Source organism: Saccopteryx bilineata, chromosome 4 (assembly GCF_036850765.1).
Source record: "Saccopteryx bilineata isolate mSacBil1 chromosome 4, mSacBil1_pri_phased_curated, whole genome shotgun sequence".
Lineage (NCBI taxonomy): Eukaryota > Metazoa > Chordata > Mammalia > Chiroptera > Emballonuridae > Saccopteryx > Saccopteryx bilineata.
In genome coordinates, this window is record NC_089493.1 from 272,256,399 (window position 1) to 272,283,768 (window position 27,370).

Here is a 27,370-nt window from a genome sequence, read left to right on the forward strand (position 1 = left end):
TATACTATACAATCACTTATTTCATTATTAGTTCCTTTAATTTTTTATTTCTAGCTTATAATTATTGTTACTATATGTCTCAGTCTATTTTTCTTTTGCTAGTTAAATAGAACTTATTATAAAAAAAATATTCAGGAAAATTTTTTTTACCATTATTTTCTACTTTGTTTTTACCCTATTTAGCCTTTTACTGTTGGTTTTTATTTTCTATTTTAAACATTTAGCCATTTCCTCATTAATCTTTATTGGTTTTATTTATTTATTTATTTTTGTATTTTTCTGAAGGTGGAAACGGGGAGAGACAGTCTGACAGACTCCCGCATGTGCCCAACTGGGATCCACCCAGCACGCCCACCAGGGGCCACGCTCTGCCCACCAGGGGGCGATGCTCTGCCCCTCTGGGGCGTCACTCTGCCGCGACCAGAGCCACTCTAGCACCTGGGGTAGAGGCCAAGGAGCCATCCCCAGCGCCGGGGACATCTTTGCTCCAATGGAGCTTCGGATGCGGGAGGGGAAGAGAGAGACAGAGAGGAAGGAGAGGGGGAGGGGTGGAGAAGCAGATGGGCGCCTCTCCTGTGTGCCCTGGCCAGGAATCGAACCTGGGACTTCTGCACGCCAGGCCAACACTCTACCACTGAGCCAACCGGCCAGGGCCAATCTTTATTGGTTTTAAAGTGAAAAAGAATGAAATTATTTTTTATCTGGACACGCGTGTAGCTGCCACTGCCACAGGGTGGGGCCAGGAGTATAAAAAGGAAGAGAATAAAAGGGGGCAATCCAAACTCTAAGGAATTTCTCCCACTCTTCATCCTGCAGCAACCCCTCCACTCTCTAAATATCCTTCAGCCTGGAAGTTTCTCTGTTGGAACACTTTTGGAGCCCACACCCCAAAGTACAGTTCCATGATCTCCACTGCCCCAAACTAGAAGATACAAGAGAAAAACAAAACAGGAAACTCACTATTGTATTAACTGTTCTTCTAGTAATGATTCCCCTCCCCAATTTGCCAGCTGCTATTTACTTTTCATAGACAATTGCTTTGTGTCTTCTGTCCATGGTTTTTACTTCTAATCAGTAGGAAAAAATAGGGTTGAATGTGGCTACTCTATCTTAGCAGATGTCTAGACTTCACTTTAAGGAGTTTTGAAACAGTCTGTACTTCTAGGTTATGCTATCTTAACCTGGGCACTATTGACATTTAGGGCTGGAAAATTCTGCTTTGTGGGGACTGTTCTGTACAATGCAAGATATTTACTAGCATCCCTGGCCTCCATCCACTAGATGACAGATGTCAACTTAAGATGAAAAATGCTGATCCTGGCCAGTTTGCTCAGTGGATAGAGCGTTGGCCTGGTGTGTGGACGTTCCAAGTTCGATCCCAGGTCAGGGCACACATGAGAAGGAACCATCTGCTTCTGTTCTCTTCCCTCTCCCCATTCTCTCTCTTCTCCTCCCTCTCCCACTTCTCTCTCTCTCCTTCTCCCTCTCCCCCTTCTCTTTCTCTTCTTCTCCCTCTCCCCCTTCTCTCTCTCTTCTCCTCCCTCTCCCCCTTCTCTTTCTCTTCTTCTCCCTCTCCCACTTCTCTCTCTCTCTCTCCTTCTCCCTCTCCCCCTTCTCTTTCTCTTCTTCTCCCTCTCCACCTTCTCTCTCTTCTCCTCTCACAGCCAGTAGCTCAATTGGTTCGAGCTTTGGCCCCAGGCACTGAGGATGGTTGGTATGAGCATCGGCCTCAGGCACTGAGGATAGCTTGGGTGATTCAAGCATCAGGAGTCTGTCTATCTCCCCTCCTCTCACTTAAAAAAACAACAACAAAACAATGCCTCATGCAGTATATTTATAAACTGATAGTGCTGATTAGTAGCACATGGGATGACTTGGAGAAAATTAACTGCTATCTCCATATTTAGGATTTATTACATATAAAAGATGATTATTATAGCCTATCCTCTCTAAATACTCCAGTACATAAGCTGACTGACATTTTTAGATTAGGAAGAAAGTAATCATATAACCTTTGGTCTGCATAGAGGCAGAACATGTTTGCACTTGGACTGACAAGATGTCAGGGCTAAAATGAGAAAGATTAAGAATGCTTTACAATTTTGTGGCTGAAAAAAAAAAATTTTCCCCCCAAAGTGAGAAGCGAGGAGGCAGAGAGACAGATTCCCACATGTGCCCAAGTGGGATACACCTGGCATGCCCACTAGGGGGTGATGCTCTGCCCATCTGGGCTGTTGCTCTGTTGCAACTGGAGCCATTCTAGTGCCTGAGGTGGAGGCCATTGGAGCCATCCTCAGTGCCTGGGACAACTTTGCTCCAATGGAGACTTGGCTGTGGGAGGGGAAGAGAGAGAGAGAGAAAGGAGAGGGGAAAGGGTGGAGAAGCAGATGGGTGCTTCTCCTGTGTGCCCTGGCCAGAAATTGAACCTGGGACATCCACATGCCCACGCTGGGCCGACACTCTACTGCTGAGCCATCCGGGCAGGACTGTGGCTGAACTTTTACTAAGAAAAGATCTCTTGCCTGACCGGTGGTGGCACAGTGGATGGAGCATTGATCTGGGGCTCTGAGGTCCTGGGCTCAAAACCCCGAGGTCTCAGGTTTGAGTGCAGTACATCTGGTGTGAGCCTGAGCTCACCAGCTTGAGTGCAGGGTCACCAGGTTGAGCGAGAGGTCCCTGGCTCTGCCTGAGGTCCCTGGTCAAGGCACATATGAGAAGTAATCAATGAACAACTAAAGTAATGCAACTATGAGTTGATGCTTCTCATCTCTCTCCCTTTCTGTCTCTCTCTCTCAAGAAGAAAAAAAAGATCTCTTGAAACTCATCTCAGGTGCCTTGAGAAAAATTTTTACCTCAAATTCTATTAGTAAACTGCTGATGTATTGAAATCCTCTTCCTATTTTTAATAAAGAACAGTTGGGTACTTGTAGTTTCTGGTTGTGCAAGGTCTGTCCTATGACTTTTCAGAAAAGAGTTCTCAACATAAATTCCTATGGAGTACTTGAAACATAAACAGTTGCTCTTGAACTTGGTAAAAGTCTCAAAGGTCCACGTCCAGGCTTTTTAGAGGCTCTCACCTTCAAGCTCTTACAATCTTCTCTGAGCAAAAGGTAGGGCTGCGGGTGGGCCTTGACCCAAAGAACTAAATTCACTGGTCTTATGACATAGCCTAGCAGAAAAGCTTTGAACAACAAAGACGGCAGTATTTAGCTAGGCCAATAAAGATAATAATCCATTTAATAACAGGAATTGAAATGCAAAGATATACACAGAGAAGCAGAACCTGAGAAAGTGGAGAAAATTCAGGTTAACAGCAGTTAACCCAGTTTCTAGAGAGGCCCTGGAACTGTTGCTGTGAGTCCTGCCTCCCTCCTAACCCTGGTATATCTTAAGGAAACCCCCATTTTTTCTGTTACCTGAGCGAGTCTCTGGACCTTATAACCAAAGGACCCTACTTAATCACCTGTCTCCAACGCTGCTGGCCCCTTTCCTTCCAGCAGAATTTCATTAACAACTGCTGCATGAGCAAGTCTTTCCAACTCCTCTCCTTAGCTAAGGAGAAGCTGGCCTCCATTAGGAGGTTTTTAGTTTTTGTTTCTTTTTAGTTTCTGTCTTTTAAATATTTGTGTTACACTTCTGCTGAGTTACTCCTATGAGTAAGAAACAGAAACCTTATTTGGTACCTGGACCTGTCCAGACTGGCAGAGCCACACAGCAATTTAGGGCACATTAAGTACTTCCTGAACAAACCAGAGAAGTAATTCAAAGCACTTCTCTGATTAACAACCAATTAGAAGTATCATTTTAATATGTAATGCTAACTTGAGGACTACCTTGCCTCACCAATTCCTTTGCTCTCTCCAAACCTATTTTGAATATATATACCATATTTTCCCATGTATAAGATGCACCTTAATTTTGGGGCCGGAAATTTGAAAAGAAATGTATTACATAAAGTTATTGAACTCAAGTTTCATTCATACAGCTCCTCATCCCTGTCAAAACTCCCATCCATTAGCTTGTCTTCATCTGTCTGATGACGAATTCCTGTCTTCAACGAGTGCAAAAACAAGTGCGAAAAAGTGGGAAATACAAGTAAAAAAAATCTACAACCACTGTATAAGATGCACCCAAGTTTTTAGACCCCAAGATTTTTGGGAAAGGTGTGTCTTATACATAGGGAAATACGGTATATGCAACTGAGTTTGTTTGTTTTTTTTTTATTTAAAAAAATTTTTTTAAAATTAATTTTAATGGAGTGACATTGATAAATCAGGGTACATATGTTTAAAGAAAACATCTCAAGGTTATTTTGAGATTTGATTATGTTGCATACCCCTCACCCAAAGTCAGATTGTCTTCTACCACCTTCGATCTGGTTTTCTTTGTGCCCCTTCCCCCACTCCTTTCCTCTCCTTCCTCCCTGCCCCCACCACCCCATAACCACCACACTCTTGTCCATGTCTCTGAGTCTCATTTTTAGGTCCAATCTATGTATGGAATCATATAGTTCTTAGTTTTTTCTGATTTATTTATTTCACTCAATATAATGTTATCAAGGTCCATCCATGTTGTTGTAAATGATACGATGTCATCATTTCTTATGGCTGAGTAGTATTCCATAGTATATATGTACCAAAGATTTTTAATCCACTCGTCCACTGACTGACACTTGGGCTGTTTCCAGATCTTTGCTATTGTGAACAATGCTGCCATAAACATGGGGTGCATTTCTCCTTTTGGAACAGTGCTATGGTGTTCTTAGGGTATATTTCTAAAAGTGGGATTGCTGGGTCAAAAGGCAGTTCAATTTTTAATTTTTTGAGGAATCTCTATACTGTTTGCCACAGAGGCTGCACCAGTCTGCATTCCCACCAGCTGTGCAGGAGGGTTCCCTTTTCTCCACATCCTCGCCAGCACTTATTCTGTGTTGTTTTGTTGATAAGCGCCATTCTGACTGGTGTGAGGTGATATCTCATTGTGGTTTTAATTTGTATTTCTCTAATGATTAGTGATGTTGAGCATTTTTTCATATGCCTATTGGCCATCTGTATGTCCTCTTTGGAGAAATGTCTATTCATTTCTTTTGCCCATTTTTTGATTGGATTCTTTGTCTTCCTGGTGTTGAGTTTTACAAGTTCTTTATAAATTTTGGTTATTAACCCCTTATCAGACATATTGTTGAATACGTTCTCCCACTGTGTAGTTTGTCTTTTTATTTGGTTCTTATTGTCTTTAGCTGTGCAAAAGCTTTTAGTCCCATTTGTTTATACTGTCTTTTATTTCACTTGCCCGTGGTAATAAGTTGGCAAATATATTGCTACGAGAGATGTTGGAGAGCTTACTGCCTGTTTTCTTCTAAGATCCTTATGGTTTCACAGCTTACATTTAAGTCTTTTATCCATTTTGAGTTTATTTTTGTGAATGGTGTAAGTTGGTGGTCTAGTGTCATTTTTTTGCAGGTAGATGTCCAATTTTCCCAACACCATTTGTTAAAGAGGCTGTTTTTACTCCATTGTATGCTCTTACCTCCTTTGTCAAATATCAGTTGTCCATAAAGGTGTGGGTTTATTTCTGGGTTCTCTGTTCTGTTCCATTGATCTATATGCCTGTTCTTATGCCAGTACCAGGCTGTTTTGAGTACAATGGCCTTGTAGTATAACTTGATATTAGGAAGTGTGATACCTCTCGCTTTATTCTTCCTCTTCAAGATTGCTGAGGCTATTCTTGTTCTTTCTTGGTTCCACAAATTTTTGGAATATGTGTTCTATATCTTTGAAGTATGTCATTGGTATTTTAATAGGAATTGCATTGAATTTATAAATTGCTTTGGGTGATATGTCATTGGTAATTTCTTACACTAATATTTTGTATTTCTGTTGTGTCAGTTGTTATTTCTCCACTCTCATTTCTAATTTTATTTATTTGAGTCCTCTCTCTTGTTTTCTCGGTGAGTCTAGTTAAAGGTTCATCAATCTAGTTTACCTTGTCAAAGAACCAGCTTCTGGTTTTATTGATCCTCTATATTGTTTCTTTAGCTTCTATGTCATTTATTTCCGCTCTGATCTTTATTATTTCCTTCCTTCTATCACCCCTGGGCTTTACTTGCTGTTCTTTTTCTAGTTCTTTTAGATACAGGATTAAGTTGTTTATTTGAGCTTTTTCTAGCTTGTTAAGGTATGCCAGTAATGCTATGAACTTCACTCTCAGTACTGCTTTTGCTGTGTTCCATAAATTTTGAGTTGATGTATGCTCATTATCATTCATTTCTAGGAGTTTATTTCTTCTTTGATCTCATTGTGAACCCATTCGTTATTTAATAACATGCTATTTAGTATCCAAGTGTTTGAGTAATTTTCAGTTTTTTTCTGTTGTAGTTGATTTCTAGTTTCATGCCATTGTGATCAGAGAAGATGCTTGATATAATTTCAATCTTCTTAAATCTGTTGAGACCACTTTTGTGCTCTAACATGTGGTCTATCCTAGAGAATGTACCATGAGCACTTAAAAAGAATGTATATTCTGCTGCTTAGGGTGAAAGGTTCTGAAGATATCTATTAAATCGAGTTGATCTAGTGTGTCCTTTAAGTCTGCTGTTTCTTTGTTAATTTTCTTTCTTGAGGATCTATCTAGTGATGTTAGTGGGGTATTAAAATCCCCTACTATTATAGTATTGCTGTTGATCTCGCCCTGTATATCCATCAAAGTCTGCTTTATATATTTATGTGCTCCTACATTAGGTGCATAGATATTTATAATGGTTATACCTTCCTGTTGGATTGCTCCCTTTATCATTATGTAGTGTCCTTCTTTATGTCTTACTATAGCCTTTGTTTTAAAGTCCATTTTGTCTGATATAAGTATTGCTACCTCAGCTTTTTTTTCATTTCTGTTTGCATGAAATATGTTTTTCCATCCTTTTACCTTCAGTCTATGTGCAACTTTTGTTTTAAGGTGTGTTTCTTGTAGACAGCATATGTAAAGGTCTTGTTTTCTTATCCACGCAGCTACCCTATGTCTTTTGATTGTATCATTTAATCCATTTACATTTAAGGTTATTATTGATATGTCATAAAATGGCAAATATTAAATCTTAAAAAATATGTGCCATTTTTTTAAGTTTTTGCAGGTGCATTTAATGTAAAACATTAAAACCCTGTGTCACTGAACCTCTGTAATACCTAGAAAAATAAAAACACCCTATTTTAGTTAACGCCTGTGATTAAGCATTACTGCCACTGCAGGTGATCCAAAAGTTTCTCTACTGTGCATTAACTGGACATCTTTGTCAGCGATACAGGTATCACAGCCCATACTGCTGATGCTTCCGCAGTTAGCAGGCCATAAGCTGTTTCAGTCATTCCAGTGCAGATCCGAAGAAACCATTTTTGACAAGAGGCTTCACAAAAGATGGCATCCTGGCCTGACCTGTGGTGGCGCAGTGGATAAAGCGTCGACCTGGAAATGCTGAGGTCACCGGTTCGAAACCCTGGGCTTGCCTGGTCAAGGCACATATGGGAGTTGATGCTTCCAGCTCCTCCCCCCGTCTCTCTCTCTCTGTCTCTCTCTCCTTCTCTCTCTCCTCTCTAAAATGAATAAAAAAAAAAAAAAAAAAAAAAAAAAAATTAAAAAAAAAAAAAAAAGATGGCATCCTGATCATCATTCACTTCATTTGTACAAATTCCACAGGGAGCCATTTTATTCTTTAAAGCTGTATTCCTCTTTTGCTATATTCTTTTCCCTCTTTGATCAGTTTACAACAGGACCCTGAGCATTTCTTGCAGGATTGGTTTAGTTGTAGTGCAGGGGTCCCCAAACTGCGGCCCCCTGAGGCCATTTATCCGGCCCCCGCCACACACCCAGAAGGGGCACCTCTTTCATTGGTAGTCAGTGAGAGGAGTATAGTTCCCATTGAAATACTGGTCAGTTTGTTGATTTAAGTTTACTTGTTCTCTATTTTAAATATTGTATTCATTCCCATTTTGTTTTTTTACTTTAAAATAAGATATGTGTAGTGTGCATAGGGATTTGTTCATAGTTTTTTTATAGTCTGGCCCTCCAACGGTCTGAGGGACAGTGAACTGGCCCCCTGTGTAAAAAGTTTGGGGACCCCTGTTGTAGTGAATGCCTTGCATATTTTTTTGTCTGGGAAGCTTTATATTTCTCCTTCAATTTTAAACGATAGCCTTGTTGGATAAAGTAGTCGTGGTTGTAGGATCTTCTTCTGCATTACTTTGAATATTTCTTGCCATTCCCTTCTGGCCTCAAGTGTTTCTGTTGAGAAGTCGGATGTCATCTTTATGGAGGCTCCTTTGTAGGTGATAGCCTTTTATTCTGTAGCAGCTTTTAATATTTTCTCTTTATCACTTAGCTTTGGTATTTTAATTATGATGTGTCTTAGTATAGATTTCTTTGGGTTTCTCTTTAATGAAGTTCTCTGTGCTTCTTGAACATGTGAGACTTTTTCCTGCCTCAATTTAGGAAAGTTTTCAGCTATGATTTGATTGAACAAAGTCTCTATCCCTTGTTCTTTCTCTTCTTCTTCAGGAACCCCTATGATGCGGATGTTATTTCTCTTCATGTTGTCAGAGAGCTCTCTTAGAGTTTCCTCAGACTTTTTGAGTCTTTTTTTTTTTTGCTTTGCTTCCGTGTCTTCGTTTATCATGTCCTCTAACTCGCTGATTCAATCCTCAGCTTCATCCATCCTGCTTTAATTCCTTCCATTGTGGTCTTCATTTCTGATATTGTATTCGTTATTTCTAACTGACTTTTTTTTTTTTTTTCCTGAAGCTGGAAACGGGGATAGACAGTCAGACAGACTCCCGCATGCGCCCGACTGGGATCCACCCGGCACGCCCACCAGGGGGCGATGCTCTGCCCCTCCGGGGCATCACTCTGTCGTGACCAGAGCCACTCTAGCGCCTGGGGCAGAGGCCAAGGAGCCATCCCCAGCACCCGGACCATCTTTGCTCCAATGGAGCCTCAACTGCGGAAGGGGAAGAGAGAGACAGAGAGGAAGGAGAGGGGGAGGGGTGAAGCAGATGGGCGCTTCTCCTGTGTGCCCTGGCTGGGAATTGAACCTGGGACTTCTGCACGCCAGGCCGACGCTCTACCACTGAGCCAACTGGCCTGGGCTCTAACTGACTTTTTTATTATTTAAATTTCCTTTGTTAGATTTGCTATCTCTTCATTTAGGTGTTCGTAATGACCATCTATTGTTGTTCTAAGTTCTTTGAACATCCTAATAATCACTATTTTAAACTCTGCATCTGGTAATTTGGTTATCTCTGACTCATTCAAGTCCTTCTCTGGGGTTTTCTCTTGATTCATTTGGGTTGCATTTCTCTGCTTGCCCATTTTGTCTGTGTATAAGAAGGGTTTGGCCAGTGGAGTCCAATGGGTGTTGCCTCTGTGTTCCCTAGGTGTGCTCTGTCTGCAGGCCCACCACTCCCTCTGCTGCTGCCTAGGGCATTTAGGTATGGGCGTTGCAGGTGCCAGCCAGCTGCGCTGTCACTGTGGTTTCCACCTCTCCTCCACTGGGAAGAGCTGTGTTCATGTGCCCAGCTCTACAAGCCTCAGCTGGTCTTGGCCTTCACCTTGCCACTGCTGGTGGGGTTGCATGATGCGCACAGGCCACAAGCCTCAGCATCAAGGGCAGGGGTGAGAACCTTTGCTCTTCTGTGGTTCTCCACTTGTTCCAGGGATTCCACCCCAACCCCGCGGCCGCTTATGCGTCCAGCAGCAAGCCTCGGCTCTGTGGGTTGGGCAGGGCTGCAGGTGCGAGCTCAGCTGCAGATCTCTGCCTTTTCCTTGTCTTTTGCCCCACCCCTGCAAGTGGAACTGGCTTGTGTGTAGGGCCACAAACCTCGGCTCTGCAGGTGGGGCGAGGCTGCGCACTCTTGCTCAGTGGCGGATCTCCGCTTGTTCCAGGGCTCCTGCCCTTCCCCTGCAGGCGAGCCACAGCTGGGTTGGACCACTTTCAGAGTCCCCTCCACCCCCACTGGGCTAGACTGAGCTCATGCTGGGCCTCAGGCATGGCTGGCCTGAATTCTGCCCCACCGGTTCCCGCCCTCCAGCAAGCCCTCAGCAGTGTAGGTGGGGGCGCTGCAGGCCAGACCCTAACACTCCATACTGTAGTCCTGAAAGCTCCCCCCTTCTAAGCGGCTCTGCTCTGAGTGCTGTGGGAGAGCTTGTTTGGCTGGTGTCCTGCTTCCCTTTGCTGGTACTGCTGGTTCCAGGGGATATACTCACTTCCAATTTGGGGAGTGACTTAGCCCAGGGGTTAGGGTGGCTGTCCCTCAAAGTGTTTCTCCCTGTGCCTCCTAGATTACACTCTCTTCCTGCTACTCCGGTCCTCTCAGCTCTCCCATTCCCTGAAGCCCCAGGTGGGTGGTTGTGAGAGGTTTTCTGCACAGTCCCTTTAAGAAGAATCCTGGGTCTGAGAAAACTGTCTCTTTCTCACAAACAGTATCCTAACTTGTTTCGCAGCTAAATACTGTCCATTTGCCTCTTCTAAGCTCTGGGGCTGCAGGCTGGGACTTTGTTCCTGGGATTCAGGACCCCCTCCCCTCCGCTAAACTCTTTTCCCACCACATGAGTCTCTCCAGGCTGCCATTCGCTCCGGGGAGCTGGGCAGCCCTCTCTGCGTTTCCGCTTTTTCTACCAGTCTCAGTGTGGCTTCTTCAGTGCTCCTTGGTTGAAGAGTCCTCTTAGTTTAGTTCAAAGTTGGTTTTCCCAGATGATGGTTCTTAAAATTAAGTTGTAATCCACTTTGGTTCTGGGAGCTGGAAGTTGGTACGTCTGCCTACTCCATTGCCATCTTGTTGCCCTCCTCACAACTGAGTTTTAATAAATTTACCCTAGCTGTATGTGACCTTAGCTTAGTTCAATACCCAAGAAATAAGAGATTGGGTTATGGAAAGTGAAGGGAAAAGTAGTTTACTTGCTAATGAGAATGCTTCAAATCCTTAAAACTAACACTATTATCACACTCCTATATATCTTTGGCAGTCTGTCTTTTAGAAATACTTTATGTTTTATAAATCCATACCTATTTCAGTGGCTGAAAAGATAGTAAAGTTACCTTCAGGGGAAAAACATCCAAATATAAAAGTTCTGTTTCACTGACCTGTAATTGCTTTCACAACCATATCAGACACTTCCGGAATTTCTTCATTAACAGGGACACAAAGCATCTGAGGTGTAACCCAGTGTAGGGCTCTACAAGAGAGAAAGATAATAAACAAGAGTTCAAAGAATGGGCTGTAGTCATTTATCTTGTCATTTCCTTCAGTTACAGGGAAAAAAGGGCACCACTGACTAATCAGGCAATCCTAGGCCCAAGCACATCACCTCAGCAGATATCAGGAGCTCAGCTGATGTTCCCATGTAACTAGAATCTGAAAATGAGGCTTCTTTTCTGCACCTATCACAAGAAAAGCCTAAGAGAATTTTACTGGTTGTAATGAGATTATACTAAGTCTGTAAAGCACTAGATACGTATTTGAGTATGAGGATTTAAAAAGAACCTGCTGCTCCCTTCCTTCATTGTCCACCACTGGTGCCCCTTTTAGGCTCTGCCCTCAACTTCTAAAGCATACCAGAGCTTGTGTAAGAGGTCAACAAGCATGTGTCACCCCAGCCTAAATCACTGAGTTCCCTGATCACATCATAACTTCATTCCAGAGACTCTGCTGCCTACGCTACCACTGGATTGATTAATGTTCTCACCCTCAATGTCAGTCCAAAGCCCATCTAGTTGCTTGAGGTGTATCTTCCACCTTCCCAAGATCAGCTTCTCATTTCTGGTATGACACCATAAAGTACTGATCCACCAATCACAAGTCCCAATGTCTGGGAACTCCATCTGATATTGCTTGGTCTGGTCCCCTTCCTTCAGAAACACCTTGTCACGCTCAGGCTTTCTGTGGTACCCGAATTTGACAGCCTATTTTCTAAGTGTTTCACTGCCACTGGAATGCAGAGCAGAGGTTCACTCCACTGGCCGTGACAGACTGGGTGCTCTGCCAACTGTTATCAGCCCAGTACTAGTGGAAAGATGTGATTGGAGGAATAGATGAATAATGAGAACCCCCCTGCTAGAGATGAGAAAAAGTGACACTCATTGCCTTGATATGGATATTTAGAGCTTTCTGCCTGACAAGCTAGTTAGTACAATGAAATGAGAAAGTAATAAATTTCCTCCTTAGAAAATATGGAGATTTTAAACAATTTGAAACATCAAAAATGGTTCTTACCAAAAGTAGCTTGGAGTCAGACAGATAAGGAAGACGGTGACGTGACCTTACCTCCTATCAATGCACCATATTCCTTCTCTTTCTGACACCACAAAGCAGCTTATGTGCTAAGGATGGCAGGTACCTTAGCTGTTACTTGTTCTCAGGGTCTAAAATTCAAGTGCCCTATTTTCCCACAATGTATTCTTTATTCTTCCAATAGTGTAATAAATTAAGTCCCCCCTTTATTCACAGTTTCACTTTCCAGTCTCAGTTACCCACGGTCAACTATGGTCCAAAAATACTAAGAGGAAAATTTCAGAAATAAACAATTCATGTTTTAAATTGCTGTTCTGAATTGTGTGATGAAACCTCATCTGTCTCAACCAAGACATGAATTTTCTCTTTGTCCAGTATATCTACACTGTACATTCTACCTGTCCATTAGCCATTTAGTAGCCATCTTGGTTATCAGATCAACTGCCATGGTATTGCAGTGCTTGTGTGCAAGTCACCCTTATTTTACTTACTAATGGCTCCAATGTGCAAGAGTCGTGATGCTGGTAATTTGAAAATGCCGAAGAGAAATCGTAAAGTTCTTGCTTTAAGTGAAAGTGTGGAAGTTCTCAACTTAATAAAACATATCGGGGGAAGCATTCCTGTAGCTTTTATTTCAGTACATTGTTATAACTGTTCTATTTTATTACTAGTTGTTGTTAATCTCTTACTATGCCTAGTTTATAAATTAAACTTTATCCTAGGTTTGTGTGTATAGGAGAAAAAAGTATCTATAGGGTTCAGTACTATCTGCAGTTTCAGACATCCATTTGGGGTCTTGGAACAAATTCCCTGCAGATAAGGGGAGACTACTATATAACAAAACAAAGAAAAACAACTACCTGATCCTCCTTTGAATAGCGAGATCTTTCTTCTCATCATCAGTAGTTTCTGGACAGAACACATATTTATAAAGACGAGTCATGATGTACTTTTCAATCTGATCCATTATCTTCTCAACTCTTTCTGGAGGCACTGAAATATCCAAATGGATATAAAAGCTCAAGATGAGGATGGACATTTAAAATTAAGACTATGCTTTCATGGTATTTTCTACATAAAAGAAAACTAATTTGCTAAAGTACATTAAACACACCCAAAAATAAAAGTGTAAGGTGTTAAACTGAAAAATACCTTTTAAAAAATTAACTCACCTTTGGGATTGCTTTTTTTTTTTTTTTTTTTTTTTTTTTTTCATTTTTCTGAAGCTGGAAACAGGGAGAGGCAGTCAAGACAGACTCCCACATGCGCCCGACCGGGATTCACCCGGCACGCCCACCAGGGGCGATGCTCTGCCCACCAGGGGGCGATGCTCTGCCCATGCTGGGCGTGGCCATGTTGCGACCAGAGCCACTCTAGCGCCTGAGGCAGAGGCCACAGAGCCATCCCCAGCGCCCGGGCCATCTTTGCTCCAATGGAGCCTTGGCTGCAGGAGGGGAAGAGAGAGACAGAGAGGAAAGCGCGGCGGAGGGGTGGAGAAGCAAATGGGCGCTTCTCCTGTGTGCCCTGGCCGGAATCGAACCCGGGTTGGGATTGCCTTTTAAAAAGAATCTCCACTTCTAACTTACGCTGTCTGGGCAGGACCTAACAGGTGTTAGATCTTCCCAACACCCAAGTGGGAAGAAGACCTCAGCATGGGTCGGTTACTACTGCTCCATCAGAAAGGCACTTGAAATTCCCAAGATTGATGAATGCTGGCAAGATTCACACTTTCACTTTTCTGAGGTTAACTATAAAACTTTAGCAATCTCTCCTAAGTACATATATGCAGCAAAGTTCTCAGATATACATATATGCTATGTATATCCTAAAATAACATAAACGGAAATCAAATTCAAGAAGAATCCCTAAAATCCTAAAGCACTAAATCAGTATTCTCAATTTTTTTCCTGCCTTAATCCATAAGGAATATATAATCACGAACAAATATCTCATCAAGTTGGTAATTCCAAAATTTGAGTTTCATTTAGAAGCCTCCCAGAGAGTTTTAACTGACTGCCCCAACCCCTAATAAAGTTATTAAACATTGCTCAATAAATTACCCAATTGCTGTGATTATCTTGGAATGCTATACATGGTGGTATTCAAAGGTACCGCTAAGTATAAGACCAACTACCAAAATGCTGGAGTTTATAGGATGGTGTAGGCATACCAGCCAGGACCATCAGAGAAAGAGAAAAACTGCTGACTTGCCCTGTGCAACCACCAGCAATTCCTCAGTTTGGGCTGCCTAACAAAGCATTACCTTTTCCACGAGTCTGCATCCTTTCAGCCACGTTCTGGTAAAAGTCCTGAGTACACTCTGACTGTTCCTCAATGCTTAAATCCTGAAACAAAGGAATAAAAAGGCTGCTTGGTAGGTGAGGAAAAATCAGGAGTAAAACCTTCAATTTTATGAAGTCCCCAAATCCCACTCCTTAAACTGGTACCAATCTCAAGTATTTACCAATTGTATTAACTCTGCAGGGAAGAAAAGCCTTTTCATAAACATTAATTACAATACCCCATGTCTTATTCAATGGGTATAATGCATATTTTGATAATTTACATGTTTATATAAATTTATATAATATTCCATTATATTAACCAATTTTAAAAATAAATTTTTATTAATTTTAATGGGATGACATTAATAAATCAGGATACATAGGTTCAAAGAAAACATCTTCAGGTTATCTTGTCATTCAATTATATTGCATACCCATCACCCAAAGTCAAATTGTCCTCTGTCACCTTTTATCTGGTTTTCTTCGTGCCCCTCCCCTCCCCCCTCCTCCCTCCCCACCCCTGTAACCACCACACTCTTGTCCAAATTTCTATAATATTCCATTATATTAACCAATTTTTAAAACTATCATCTATCACTGTGCATCTGGGTTCCTCCCCTTTTTTCAGTATTATATATTATAGCTAATAATTATGTGAAACTGTTCTTTTTGGTTATTCCTTTGTGACACTATTTCAAAAGTAGCATTAATAGTTTCTGAGTATGAACAAGTGCTAGATACTCCTCAGAATCTGCACTGTACCATCATAAACCACGTACATGTGCTTATGTCTCCATGGCCTCCCCAACATTGGGCTTTTATAATTTATATTTGGTTTTACTGATATTTTCTATGTAAATATAATACATATATACTTATTTTCTACTTTCTTCCAAAGAATATTTGAAGTCTACACAAAAGATAAACACAGATCAGCACAATAAACTAGAAGGTGATAAAAAAAAAAAAAGGAAGAAAAACAAAGCATGGAAACAGAAAGCAGAGCCAGCAATGAGAACACAAAAATGTATTCCTTGAAGATACAAAACTTAGTCAACAACCTGTAAATCTGTCTCTAACTAAACTTTCTACCAATCATCACTAAGATGAAAATAGTCACCTAAGAGTCCAAAATATAAAAGCAAACTAATTCTTTAGGTGAAATTCTGACACCAACATCAGAAACTTCTCCCAAGAATTCTCATTAAGATGTCACTGGAGAAAGGCAAATTCCATTGACCTCTGTCTCCTAGACGCCTCTGCCTCTGCATAAGCCACGGACTGAAAAACCCCCAGGAAAGCATGCAGACTCTGGCGCTCTGGCTTACTTCAGAAAGGATGCCCTGGTATCAAGGGCAGTGACCAAACCTTGCCTTATCTGCCTTTACAATGTCTCTGCCTTCCATTCTTTCCTGGTTTGGGCCTTCGTTATCCCTCACCTATTTAGCTACTCTCTCCACCTTTGATCTCTCTCACTTATCATTTATCTTTTTTCTTTTAAACAGTTTTACTTACTTACTTATTTATATTGATTGATTTTAGAGAGAGAAAAAGCAACGGATAGAGACTAAAACATCAACCTGTTTCTGCACGTACACTGACCAGGGACCAAACCTCCAATCTTTGCATATCAGAATAATACTCTAAGCAACCGAGCTATCTAGTCAACACAATCTCTCACTTTTCAATCCATCTTTCGCACACCATAGTCCAACTGATCATGCTAGATTGCGATCTGATCACATTGTGCCTCAAACCTCCAATGGCTGTCCGTCAGATGAATGCTGTCTTCAAAAGCTGTCCAAGAAAGTTCCCAATAGTTATTGCCTTTAAGGTTAAGTTCATTCATTATCTCCTCTAAGAAGTCTCTTATTCCTTAGTCAAAAAAATCTTGTAGGTTTCACAGCACATACAGCACTCTGTGACCACCTTGATGACAGCTCTTGCTACTGTCTTAGTTATCTATGTAAGAGCCATTTGGTTGAATTATTGTAGAATTGATCCTTTATCTAGTAAGGACTAAGTACTGTCCTTAGTAAATTTTATGCATTTTGTAATGTTAAGCTTCTATTAATATTCACCACAATTTCCTGCTGTTTCCTTCCACTTTATCTGCCTTTTATTTTTTATTTTTATTTTTATTTTTTTTGTATTTTTCTGAAGCTGGAAACGGGGAGAGACAGTCAGACAGACTCCCGCATGCGCCCGACCGGGATCCACCCGGCATGCCCACCAGGGGCGACGCTCTGCCCACCAGGGGGCGATGCTCTGCCCCTCCGGGGCGTCGCTCTGCTGCAACCAGAGCCACTCTAGCGCCTGGGGCAGAGGCCAAGGAGCCATCCTCAGCGCCTGGGCCATCTTTGCTCCAATGGAGCCTTGGCTGCCGGAGGGGAAGAGAGAGACAGAGAGGAAGGGGGGGGGGGGGAGTGGAGAAGCAAATGGGCGCTTCTCCTGTGTGCCCTGGCCGGGAATCGAACCTGGGTCCCCCGCACACCAGGCCGACACTCTACCGCTGAGCCAACCGGCCAGGGCCTCTGCCTTTTATTTTTCATAGCACACATGCTTAAAAGTTAAAACATTCAACATTTTACCTGGTTATTAAGAATAATTTTTCAACGGTTCAATTTTCGCTCCTCTCCACAGGTAAAATAAATATCCTAATCTACTTTTTTTCCTAAATCATGTTCAGCTATTTTATTTGGCTAGAATGTAAGGTACAGTATGAAACATAAGACCTTAAACAATCTGTGTACAATCTTCCTGTCTTTTTCAGCAGCAATTAGCAAAAAGCAACCTTGTTCTCCTTTGTTTCCAGTTGTCACATAATATGCTCCTGAGGAACTGAATCTATTTCTGGAATCCTGGTTTATTTCACTCCTCTATATAGTAATCTTTTAACATCAAAGTCACATATAGTTGTGGGGGCTCAAACTTGTGAAGGTTAAATACATTAATTTTTCCATTTGTTGTGCATTTTGATTCCGGTAATAAAGTGGGTTTGCCCATTTTTTATTTTTAAAAAACTTGTAAAAAAATCACATAAAGTTGTGATCACTTTAACTTTAGAATATATTTTAAAGTTTGTTAACTTTAGAAACTTTCTCTCCCAAATCTTGGCATTTTCTACCCCCAAAAGATTATATGGTATATTTGCTCCCTTGTTTTTCTACAACAAACAACAATATTGTAATTAAAATGATATTTTAAGTGTTCACATTAACCTGCAAAGTATTTGTAAATTTATTTTTCTCAGCTAGATTCTAGATATATTCCTTAGTCTTTCAATTCATTGACTAAACTTCTCTCTCTATTAGATTAAGTAATTAATATTTTATCTTATTTATTGCTATTGTTTTTTAAATTGCTGTTTTTTTAAGACTGCTTGGCTTGTCACTAGCATGTTGTACTCTAACTGAATTTTGTAGACTTTATCTCGCCATGTTGCTAGATTTATACCTTTATTAGTATTCTGTTTGCCTGATAAGATTTTCCCTGAATTTCCAGAAAATTACATTTCTATCTATTCTAAAAAGTTATTATATGATTAGAATTGCCAGACACTGTACAAGCAATAATATAAAAGTTCAATAAGGCCCTGGCCGGTTGGCTCAGCGGTAGAGCGTCGGCCTAGCGTGCGGAGGACCCGGGTTTGATTCCCGGCCAGGGCACACAGGAGAAGCGCCCATTTGCTTCTCCACCCCTCCGCCACGCTTTCCCTCTCTGTCTCTCTCTTCCCCTCCCGCAGCCAAGGCTCCATTGGAGCAGAGATGGCCCGGGCTCTGGGGATGGCTCTGTGGCCTCTGCCCCAGGCGCTAGAGTGGCTCTGGTCGCAACATGGCAACGCCCAGGATGGGCAGAGCATCGCCCCCTGGTGGGCAGAGCGTCGCCCCTGGTGGGCGTGCCGGGTGGATCCCGGTCGGGCGCATGCGGGAGTCTGTCTGACTGTCTCTCCCTGTTTCCAGCTTCAGGAAAAAAAAAAAAAAAAAAAAAAAAAGTTCAATAAAATGCTTAGCATTCAGTTTAAATGGGAAGACAATGCAAATAAATAATTATCTTCTATGATACATATAAGCCAGAAGGATACAGTGTCATGGACATATAGTAAATCTCTCATTTCTTTTTCTTATTCCTTCTATCTCCAACAATCATCTGGAAATAGATATGGTAGTAGCAGCAGTAACTATTCTTGTTTTGTACTAATACCCATATGAGATGGTCATGATGGTCACGAAAAAGGCTGTCTCCCTCACTTCTGCTGTGTGAACCCAAAGAGATCCATAGCTAATCTATGGGAAAAGTCCTGATCCTGCCTTGATGGGGAGGAAGGGTGGGTCTCTACATGAGCATGCTTGGTACGTCACATACATGGCTTTCCTTGGGTAAAGCCAATTCCTAATGAGACTTCAGTCTTTGTTTCCTATCTAGCCCTAACCTATGAATTGATCAAAAAAATTTACAATGCAAATTCTCTAAGCTTCACCTTTGTACAAAACTCAATCTCCAGACAAAAAGATCCATGAAAAAAACAATTTTAGGTCCATTGAAAGACATTTCTTCGGAGAACTAGTTTTACTATTATGCCTGGACTTCCATGTGAATAGTCATAGCAGCAGCTACAGGAAGAACATGTCCGTCAAAACATGTTTATAAATTCTAAATAGTAAATGATTCCTTTGTTCTCTTATTCTTAAGTCATTTTATAAATCTCAAATTTTTCCAATAAGCAAACTAAATTTAAATAAAGACGGACTACTATCATGGAGTCTGTGAGATAAAATTTTTGACTATTAAACCTATTAATTTAATGGTATTTTTAATCAAGGGGCCCTTACTTAACATTTTAATTGATATTTTAATTTTCCTTTATGATGTTACAATTTACTTGTTACTCTTTATATACTTTCTGCAACTTAGGTGCTTACCCTTCATTTGTACCAAATCCTAACACTTAATTTAGAATAAACTACATTTATTCTTATGATTATCACTAGTACTCACTTGGAAGTAGAAATACTGTGACTTCCTCTTAAAGGCCTAACTTGTCCGTTTCAGTGGTACCAATGGATCACCTATTTTGCGGCTCCACATAATCACTGTCATTTTACTATAATTCAGAAAATTCATTTTTATATTTCTATTTTTATGTACAGATCCACTTCATTACAGTGTTTATTTTACAATGTAAAATAACTCTCCTGCCACTCTATCCTTTTATTCTGCTTTAGATTCCTTGTAGGACTTACCATTGTATTATATTATAAATCAGTTTATTGTGTTTCCTCCACTAACATGTCAGCTTCACAAGGGCACTGTTCACCCTCATATCCTCAGTGCCTATAACAGAGCCAGGCATAGTGCTAGTGCTCAACTGTAACTGAATGAGAGAAGGAATGAATGTAGCCATTTATCAGAATTCTGTTTATCATACTAGAAAGATGTTGGGAGACAATTCTACATAGATCTCTTATTTTTCCACACATCTTGTGAGGAGAGGCACTGACTGCCCTTGCTCTGTGCTCTTTTCAAGGACAGCTGTATAACCAACAGCCTTGAGACACAAGGATAGAGCCTCCCTCAAGTGAAAAAATGGCTCAATTGTATACTGTCCAGTATGTTTCCCTCTGGGGCAAAGGTCGGGCAAGCTCATGCCCATTATAAAAGGTCCTTTTCTCTAAAATAACTCACTGCATTCACATGCACTGCCCTGTGGGAACTGGTATTCAGGGAATTGGTGCAAATGCTAATGATAAGCTCTGGCTCTCTTACTGCTGTTTTAAAAACTAGCCTTTTTTTCTGACCCAAGAGACTTGTGTCTTCTGCCAGCATCCATAAAACTATGGCAGTCTAATTTGTTACTTTATAAGTAAGGGTAAATCTTAGATCCTTCAGTTCTTGCCAAAGGGCTAAATGATACAGCAGACTTGCTTTGGTTAATTCTTAGGTTCTACAAAATCCCAAAAGGTTTTTTCATCATTTTCTAAGAAAAAGCACAGTCTAACAGAGTAAAGCAACCCTTTTTCTTAAATACTCTCTAACTATTGCTTGGGATCATCTTTTCTATAAAGTCTATATAAAATCATTTCACATTTTTTCCTAAAAAAATTTTTTTTTGTAGTTTAAAAAGTTGACAAGTGGGTGTATTCCTTTGACTATTAACACTGATAGTTTCTCTTTAAGGATGAGAAAATTTATCTAAAAAAGTCTAACTGCAAGCCCTGGCCAGGTAGTTCAGTTGGTTAGAGCTCTGTCTTATTACACCAGGGTTGGGGTTCAATTCCCAGTCAGGGTACATACAAAAATCAACCAGTGAATACATAAAATAAGTGGAACAACAAATTGATGTTTCTCTCTCTCAAAGTAAAAAAGAAAGTCTGAGTGTAGATGAAGTACTTCCTGATAAAGATAAAATGACTGAAAAAAATTTTAACACAATTATGAAAATATGTAGTGTATTCATTTCTAGACCTGGCCCATCTGCAGAAAAGGCTGCTTACCACTGTACACTAGGACTGGAGAAAACGGGAATGAAGAAAGAAAAACATGCAGATGAGTGTTCAGTGTTCTGAAACTCACAAAATTGAGGAAGAATAATATTGAGGAATGCAGTAGAAAGAATTATCAATTAAGGGCAGTGTCAACAAGGCAGTTGCAAATAGATAAGAATGAAAAATTTCATACTTAGTAGATCATAAGAATAAGGTATCTAGAAAGTTATTTAGTGAGAATATTAACTTCAGATTTTTAAGCCGTTTGGATGAATACAGAGGGCACCTTGCACTGTGACATATTTCATTACCTCACAGGAACTCCCCAAGTTGTACTTCACCAAATTCTCTCAAGAAACCTATGTAATTAAATTATTTGAAGCTAGTTAGGTAAGGTTGCTTCATTTAGGTGTAAATCTGTTTTATTTATTTGAAACCCATTAACTTGCAGTTAAAGACAAGAAGGGCTTCTCCGAGGACATTCACTTAAACAAACGTCTATTCAGTATCAGGTATGTGCTAGGTGTCATGCTAGATGCCGAGCATACAAGCATAGGACTTGGCCACTTAACCATAAAACGGTGTTAGGGTAGAAATGGAAAATAGGTTGCACAGTGGTTCTTAAACAAGAAGGACTCTGAGGTCATATCCATGTCTCTGATATCAATTAGTGATGCCTTGAAAACAATTAAATACAGCAGTAGCTGCACCAGTTAATTACCTCTTTACTTTACTATAACAATTTAAATCTCAACTAAGGGCCCTGGCCAGTTGGCTCAGTGGTAGAGCGTCGGCCTGGTGTGCAGGAGTCCTGGGTTCGATTCCCGGCCAGGGCACACAGGAGAAGTGCCCATCTGCTTTTCCACCCCTCCCCCTCTCCTTCCTCTCTGTCTCTCTCTTCTCCTCCGCAGCCAAGGCTCCATGGGAGCTAAGTTGGCCTGGGCGCTGAGGATGGCTCCATGGCCTCAGCCTCAGGCGCTAGAATGACTCTGGTTGCAACAGAGCAACGCCCCAGATGGGCAAAGCATCGCCCCCTGATGGGCATGCCGGGTGGATCCCGGTTGGGCGCATGCGAGAGTCTGTCTGACTGCCTCCCCGTTTCCAACTTCAGAAAAATACAAAAAAAACCCAAAACTCAACTAAGTTATTACAGAACAAGGGAACATTACACTTCTGAGCAAAAGAAAAAGGAATAAATTGAGCTGACTAGTTTTTTAAAATACAATATTATACAGTGTATATGTTATATGTACTATATAAAGTATGTGCCAATATAGTATGGCTATCCTATAAACATTTCATATGGGCTGAAGCATTAATAACTATAAAACTTTAGTTTTAATATCTGATAAAAAAATGAAAATTGTCTATTACATAAAATCTGAATTTTTTCATATTAAAGAAATCTATCATTGCTTCTAAGTCAAAATATTAATATTATCTTGCTTGCTTTACTTAACTCTAAATGTTAGTATTTGCTCATTAACACTTTCAAGGGAAAAAAAAAAGGCCTGCTTATTTATTCTCAATGTAATTGCACACCAAAAAACAAGAAAGCTTATTTTCTCTTTTACTAAGTGAATTCAGTATTAAGAAAATATTCTGACAGAGCTAATTCTAAGTTTAATAGGTGTGGTATATTACAAACCAATTAATCACTATTTAAAAAATGAGTCCCTCTACAGGTAAGACTTATGAATTATTGTAACTGAAATTATCGGTTAGAAATTATAGATTAAAGGCCACCTGTGTGGTCTGGCCTGTGGTGGCACAGTGGTTGCTGGTTCAAAACCCTGGGCTTGCCCGGTCAAGGCACATATGACAAGCAATCAATATACAACTAAAGCAAAGCAACTATGAGTTGATACTTCTCACTCCTTCCACCCCATAAAATCAGTAAATAAAATCTTAAAAAAAAAAAAAAGAGACAGAGGTGGAAGGCACAAGTTCTACTTCTGACATTGGCAGAATCTAGCTGTATAACCTTGGATAAGGCACCCTCTCAGGTTTTCAACTTCCCCATCTATAAAACAAAAGGACTAAAACCAGATAATCGCTAAGGTCCCTTTCAACATCTAAATTCTAGCTTTGCCTTTTCTCTACCTCAGCAAGGAGAGGAAATTTAAAATCTGAGTATGAAACAAAACAAAAACAAAATTCCCTACAATGATTGCTACTGGTCTAACAATTGTTACTTAAAAGTTCAAGGTCTAGCCTGACCTGTGGTGGCGCAGTGGATAAAGCATCGACCTGGAATGCTGAGGTTGCTGGTTCAAAACCCTGGGCTTGCCTGGTCAAGGCACATATGGGAGTTGATGCTTCCTGCTCCTCCCTCCCCCTTCTCCCTCTTTCTCTCTCTCTCTCATTCTCTCTCCTCTCTAAAAGTTAATAAAAGTTAAAAAAAATTAAAAAAAAAAATTTAAAAAAAATTAAAAGTTCAAGGTCTACTACCTATGGTAGTTTATACTGTTTACAAGGAGACAAGTTAGGAAGGCTTAGTACTAAAGTATGCCAGAAAAGTGGCTTGTATGTCACACTTTCCACGCAAAGAAGATCCAAACACCATTATGTTGCAGTGGAAAAGTACTAGCCTGGGAGTCAGGTTTTCACTTGGTTCAGTGGCATTTCTTAGTTAACTTAACATCTCTGGGTCTTGATTTTCTCAGGTGTAAAATGACAAAGCTGCTTTAGATTATCTCTAAGACCCTTCCTAAAATCAAAACTATTTCTAAGTGGTTATTCTCAACCTACCCTTTTGTAATGCATTGCTTCCAAAAACAGCTTGGTCTGCTTATAGATTTCTTGGCCTGTCTTGTGGAAGGTCTTGAGAAATTCTATGAACTCTTTAGACACTCTATCCGTTTCAATGCTGGTCTGCCGGTTTATGGAAGGACTGGGAGCTTTTGCTTCCTGAATTTCTGCTGGGAAAATTAAAAATAAGTTTTATTACATAGAAGAGCCAGACATGGAATTACTTTAAGTATTTAATTTAAGATTATTTAAATGATGCTTAATCAAAGTCAAACTTGAATTTAGATTATTTTATGTTTAAATATTTGGACAACTTTCCTTAAAGTAAGCTAAATCTATTTTATGGGTAGGAATACAAATAGGTAAAACTATATTCATGATCTAAAAGATATCCCTATTTGAATAAATGTTGCTCTGTTTGTATTTTCTTAGCCAAAATATATAATGCTTTGATTTATGTACATATTTAATCATTAATACTAAAAATGGCATGAGTTTATAAAACTAATCAAGTGAAATAACCAGTAGAGGTACAAAAATGTCAGATAAAATAAAACGTTATAAACCTTTCTAAATTGATTTTACTTGCCAAAAAGGCAAAGGCCAATTTGTTTATGTGGAGATTAACAATTATTTATCGACCATTCAGTTTTCAAGTCAAACTGCTCAAAGTGAAAGAATGCATTCAAAGTAATATAATGATCATGACAGAGCAGACAGCAAAGAGGCAAGGGAAGCAAATAAAACACTGTTTAATCAGCTGGCCACACAACTCCTCCCCCCTCAATAAATACACTAAAAGGAAACTAGAACCTTCACAGAACAGAGGTAAGGGAGATGTAAGAGCAAGCAATCTCAGAAAGCACAAAGTATCACTCACTTGCTCTCTTATCAAATTCTAAGCCTACTAATTTTGAACTATGCTCTCTAATTCAATACATGTAAGGAATTAGGTACCTCCTACACCCATGATTTCCTTTGAACACAAAAAGTAAGATAATTAAGAGGAAAGAGTACCTTTTGAAGGTATTAAAATCAACCTATTTCGTTTTCTCAGAATAATTTCCTATAATCCTATTTTTAACTTTAGAACCTGATATACATTTTGATGATAAAATTGAAATAAAGTTTTAATATAATAAAGGCATTATCAGGTGCTCCCTCACTATGATACAAAATGTAGAAGCCCTTAAATAATTCAACCACATTAAAAGAAAAATAAAGGAAAGGGGGGGAAGCACATAAACAACACTGGATGTATGGCTAAAACATTCAGTCAAAAGTCAGACTGTAAACTGTAAAAAATGTTTGTACATTACATCGTCAAGGGGCTACTCTCCCTAATGTAAAAGGATTCCTACAAATAGAGAAGAAAAAACCCTAACAGTTCAATATATAAACAGTTTAATATAACAATTCACAGAAAGGAAACAAATGGATCCTAAACAGGAAATATGTCCAATCTCACTTGTGTTTACAGATATAAATTTATTTATTTTTTACAGAGACAGAGAGAGAGTCAGAGAGAGGGATAGATAGAGACAGACAGATAGGAATGGAGAGAGATGAGAAGCATCAATTATCAGTTTTTCATTACGGCACCTTAGTTGTTCATTGATTGCTTTCTCATATGTGCCTTGACCATGGGCCTTCAGCAGACCGAGTAACCCCTTGCTCAAGCCAGCAACCCTGGGTTCAAGCTGGTGAGCTTTGCTCAAACCAGATGAGCCCGCACTCAAGCTGGTGACCTCGGGGTCTCGAACCTGGGTTCTCCACAACCCAGTCTGACACTCTTATCCACTGCGCCACCACCTGGTCAGGCCAGATATAAATATTAATACTACTATGAGTACTATTAAAAAGTAGTAATTAGACAAAAACCTGAAGTTTGATATTGACGAGGATATGGGGGGAAGCACTCATGCTATGGACATGGGAATGTAAAATAAAATAATTGCAATGAAGTGCAATTTGGCAATAACCATCAAAATTAAAAATACATTTCTCCTATGACCAAACAATTCTATTTCTCAGAAATTTTCTACTGATTTAACTGCACATGTATGAAATAAAACATGTACAAAGCTATTCATGTTAAGCAATACTGCAACTGTACAAAATGGTGACTAAAAGAATACATAAATTATGGTTTAATCCACAAAATGGAATACTGTATAATTTAGAAACAAAGATCGTATGCTTTTATGTACTGGTAAGGAAAGAATTCTTTCTTTTCTTTTCTTTTCTTTTTTTTTTAAGTGAGAGGAGGGAAGATGGTGAGACAGACTCCTGCATGTGCGCCGACCAGGATCTACCCAGCAATCTCATATTGGGCCGATGCTCAGACAAACTGAGCTATATTCAGTGCCTGAGGCTGACACTAGAACCAATCGAGCCTCTGGCTGCAAGAGAGGAAGACAGAAAGAAGGGGTAGAGGGAGAAGAAGAGAAACAGATGGTTGCTTCTCAGATGTACCCTGACTGGGAATCGAACCCAGGACATCTGCACACTGGGCCAACTGGCCAGGGCCGAAATCTAAAATCTATAATATATAGCTATAGATACAGATATATACACACACACACATACTCACTCTAGTTCAAAAAAAAAAACTAAACCAGAGTTAGGAGACCTGGGTTCTAACACATCAAATCATGATCTTGGATAAATTAGTTAACCTTTATGGGCTTTCATGTCATTTGTAAAATGAAGCAGTTAGAACTGACAGTTTTATAATTTCTTTACTATCATCTATCCATCTATTCAAAAAATTAGTGAGACTCTCTCAAAGCAGGAAAGAGAATTTAAGCTAAATAGGAATGAATGGCTTTAATCAATGTCCTTAAACTCCTTACTAGCAGAGACTATTCTCTCAGAAAAACAACGTATTTTTAAATAATTAACACTTACTGGAGACTTTTAATGTGTGCCAGTTACTGTGCTAAACTCTTCACCCACATCAACTCATTTAATTCTCAAGACATGTCTTATGGTGAATATTACTACCCCTCAGAGAAGACAGGCTTGAAGAGATTAGCTTGCTCTCAGTCACACAGCCAATAAACTGCAAAGCTGAGACTCAAACCAGGGTGACCCAAAGCTCACGTTCTTAACCACCCTACAAACTACCTCCTAATAACTAAATCATGAGCCAAATACAGTCTTAATTTAATCTCCAGCAGGTACTGATTATTCTCCTTCTTCCTGCAGGAGAGAAAATTGCTAAATAATTATTTAAAGCTTTGCATTTGTAAAAGAAATGCTGTGTTTTGGTTATAAGTAAACTTTCCCTTTAATAAAACGAAACACAGTCATCAAATCTGAAAGATTAGCAAAGATTTTAAAAAACATTCTCATCACAACTACCCCAGGCTAAGGGTTGGGAGTGAGACAGGGGCTCCCAGAAAAGAGCTCTTCCGATACCATCAGTTGGGTCCATCTCACTCAGCATTCCAAATTTACTGCACAACGGGTTCCCAGCATGGGAGGTTCAGAGCCAGCCCTAAGAGGCATTTTTTTCTTGCTTCCTGCTAGGCCATTTCAAGTAGCTTGTCCACTCACTGGTAGCACAAGT

At 40.0% G+C, this 27,370-nt stretch overlaps 1 protein-coding gene across 6 annotated transcripts in view; it reads right to left on the bottom strand.

Moving 5' to 3' along the window:
* Positions 1-27,370, bottom strand: part of LOC136334449 (BTB/POZ domain-containing protein KCTD7) — a 106,872-nt gene that overhangs the window by 8,385 nt on the left and 71,117 nt on the right. For 5 of the 6 annotated variants that reach the window (XM_066274679.1, XM_066274676.1, XM_066274678.1 and 2 more), the window contains 4 exons: positions 23,797-23,966; positions 14,539-14,620; positions 13,136-13,268; positions 11,129-11,220 (listed from right to left, as the gene is read on the bottom strand). In XM_066274679.1, the coding sequence (XP_066130776.1) occupies positions 11,129-11,220; positions 13,136-13,268; positions 14,539-14,620; positions 23,797-23,966 (477 nt within the window). The remainder of the gene's footprint in view (positions 1-11,128; positions 11,221-13,135; positions 13,269-14,538; positions 14,621-23,796; positions 23,967-27,370) is intronic. The other variant, XM_066274677.1, reaches the window with a different exon arrangement.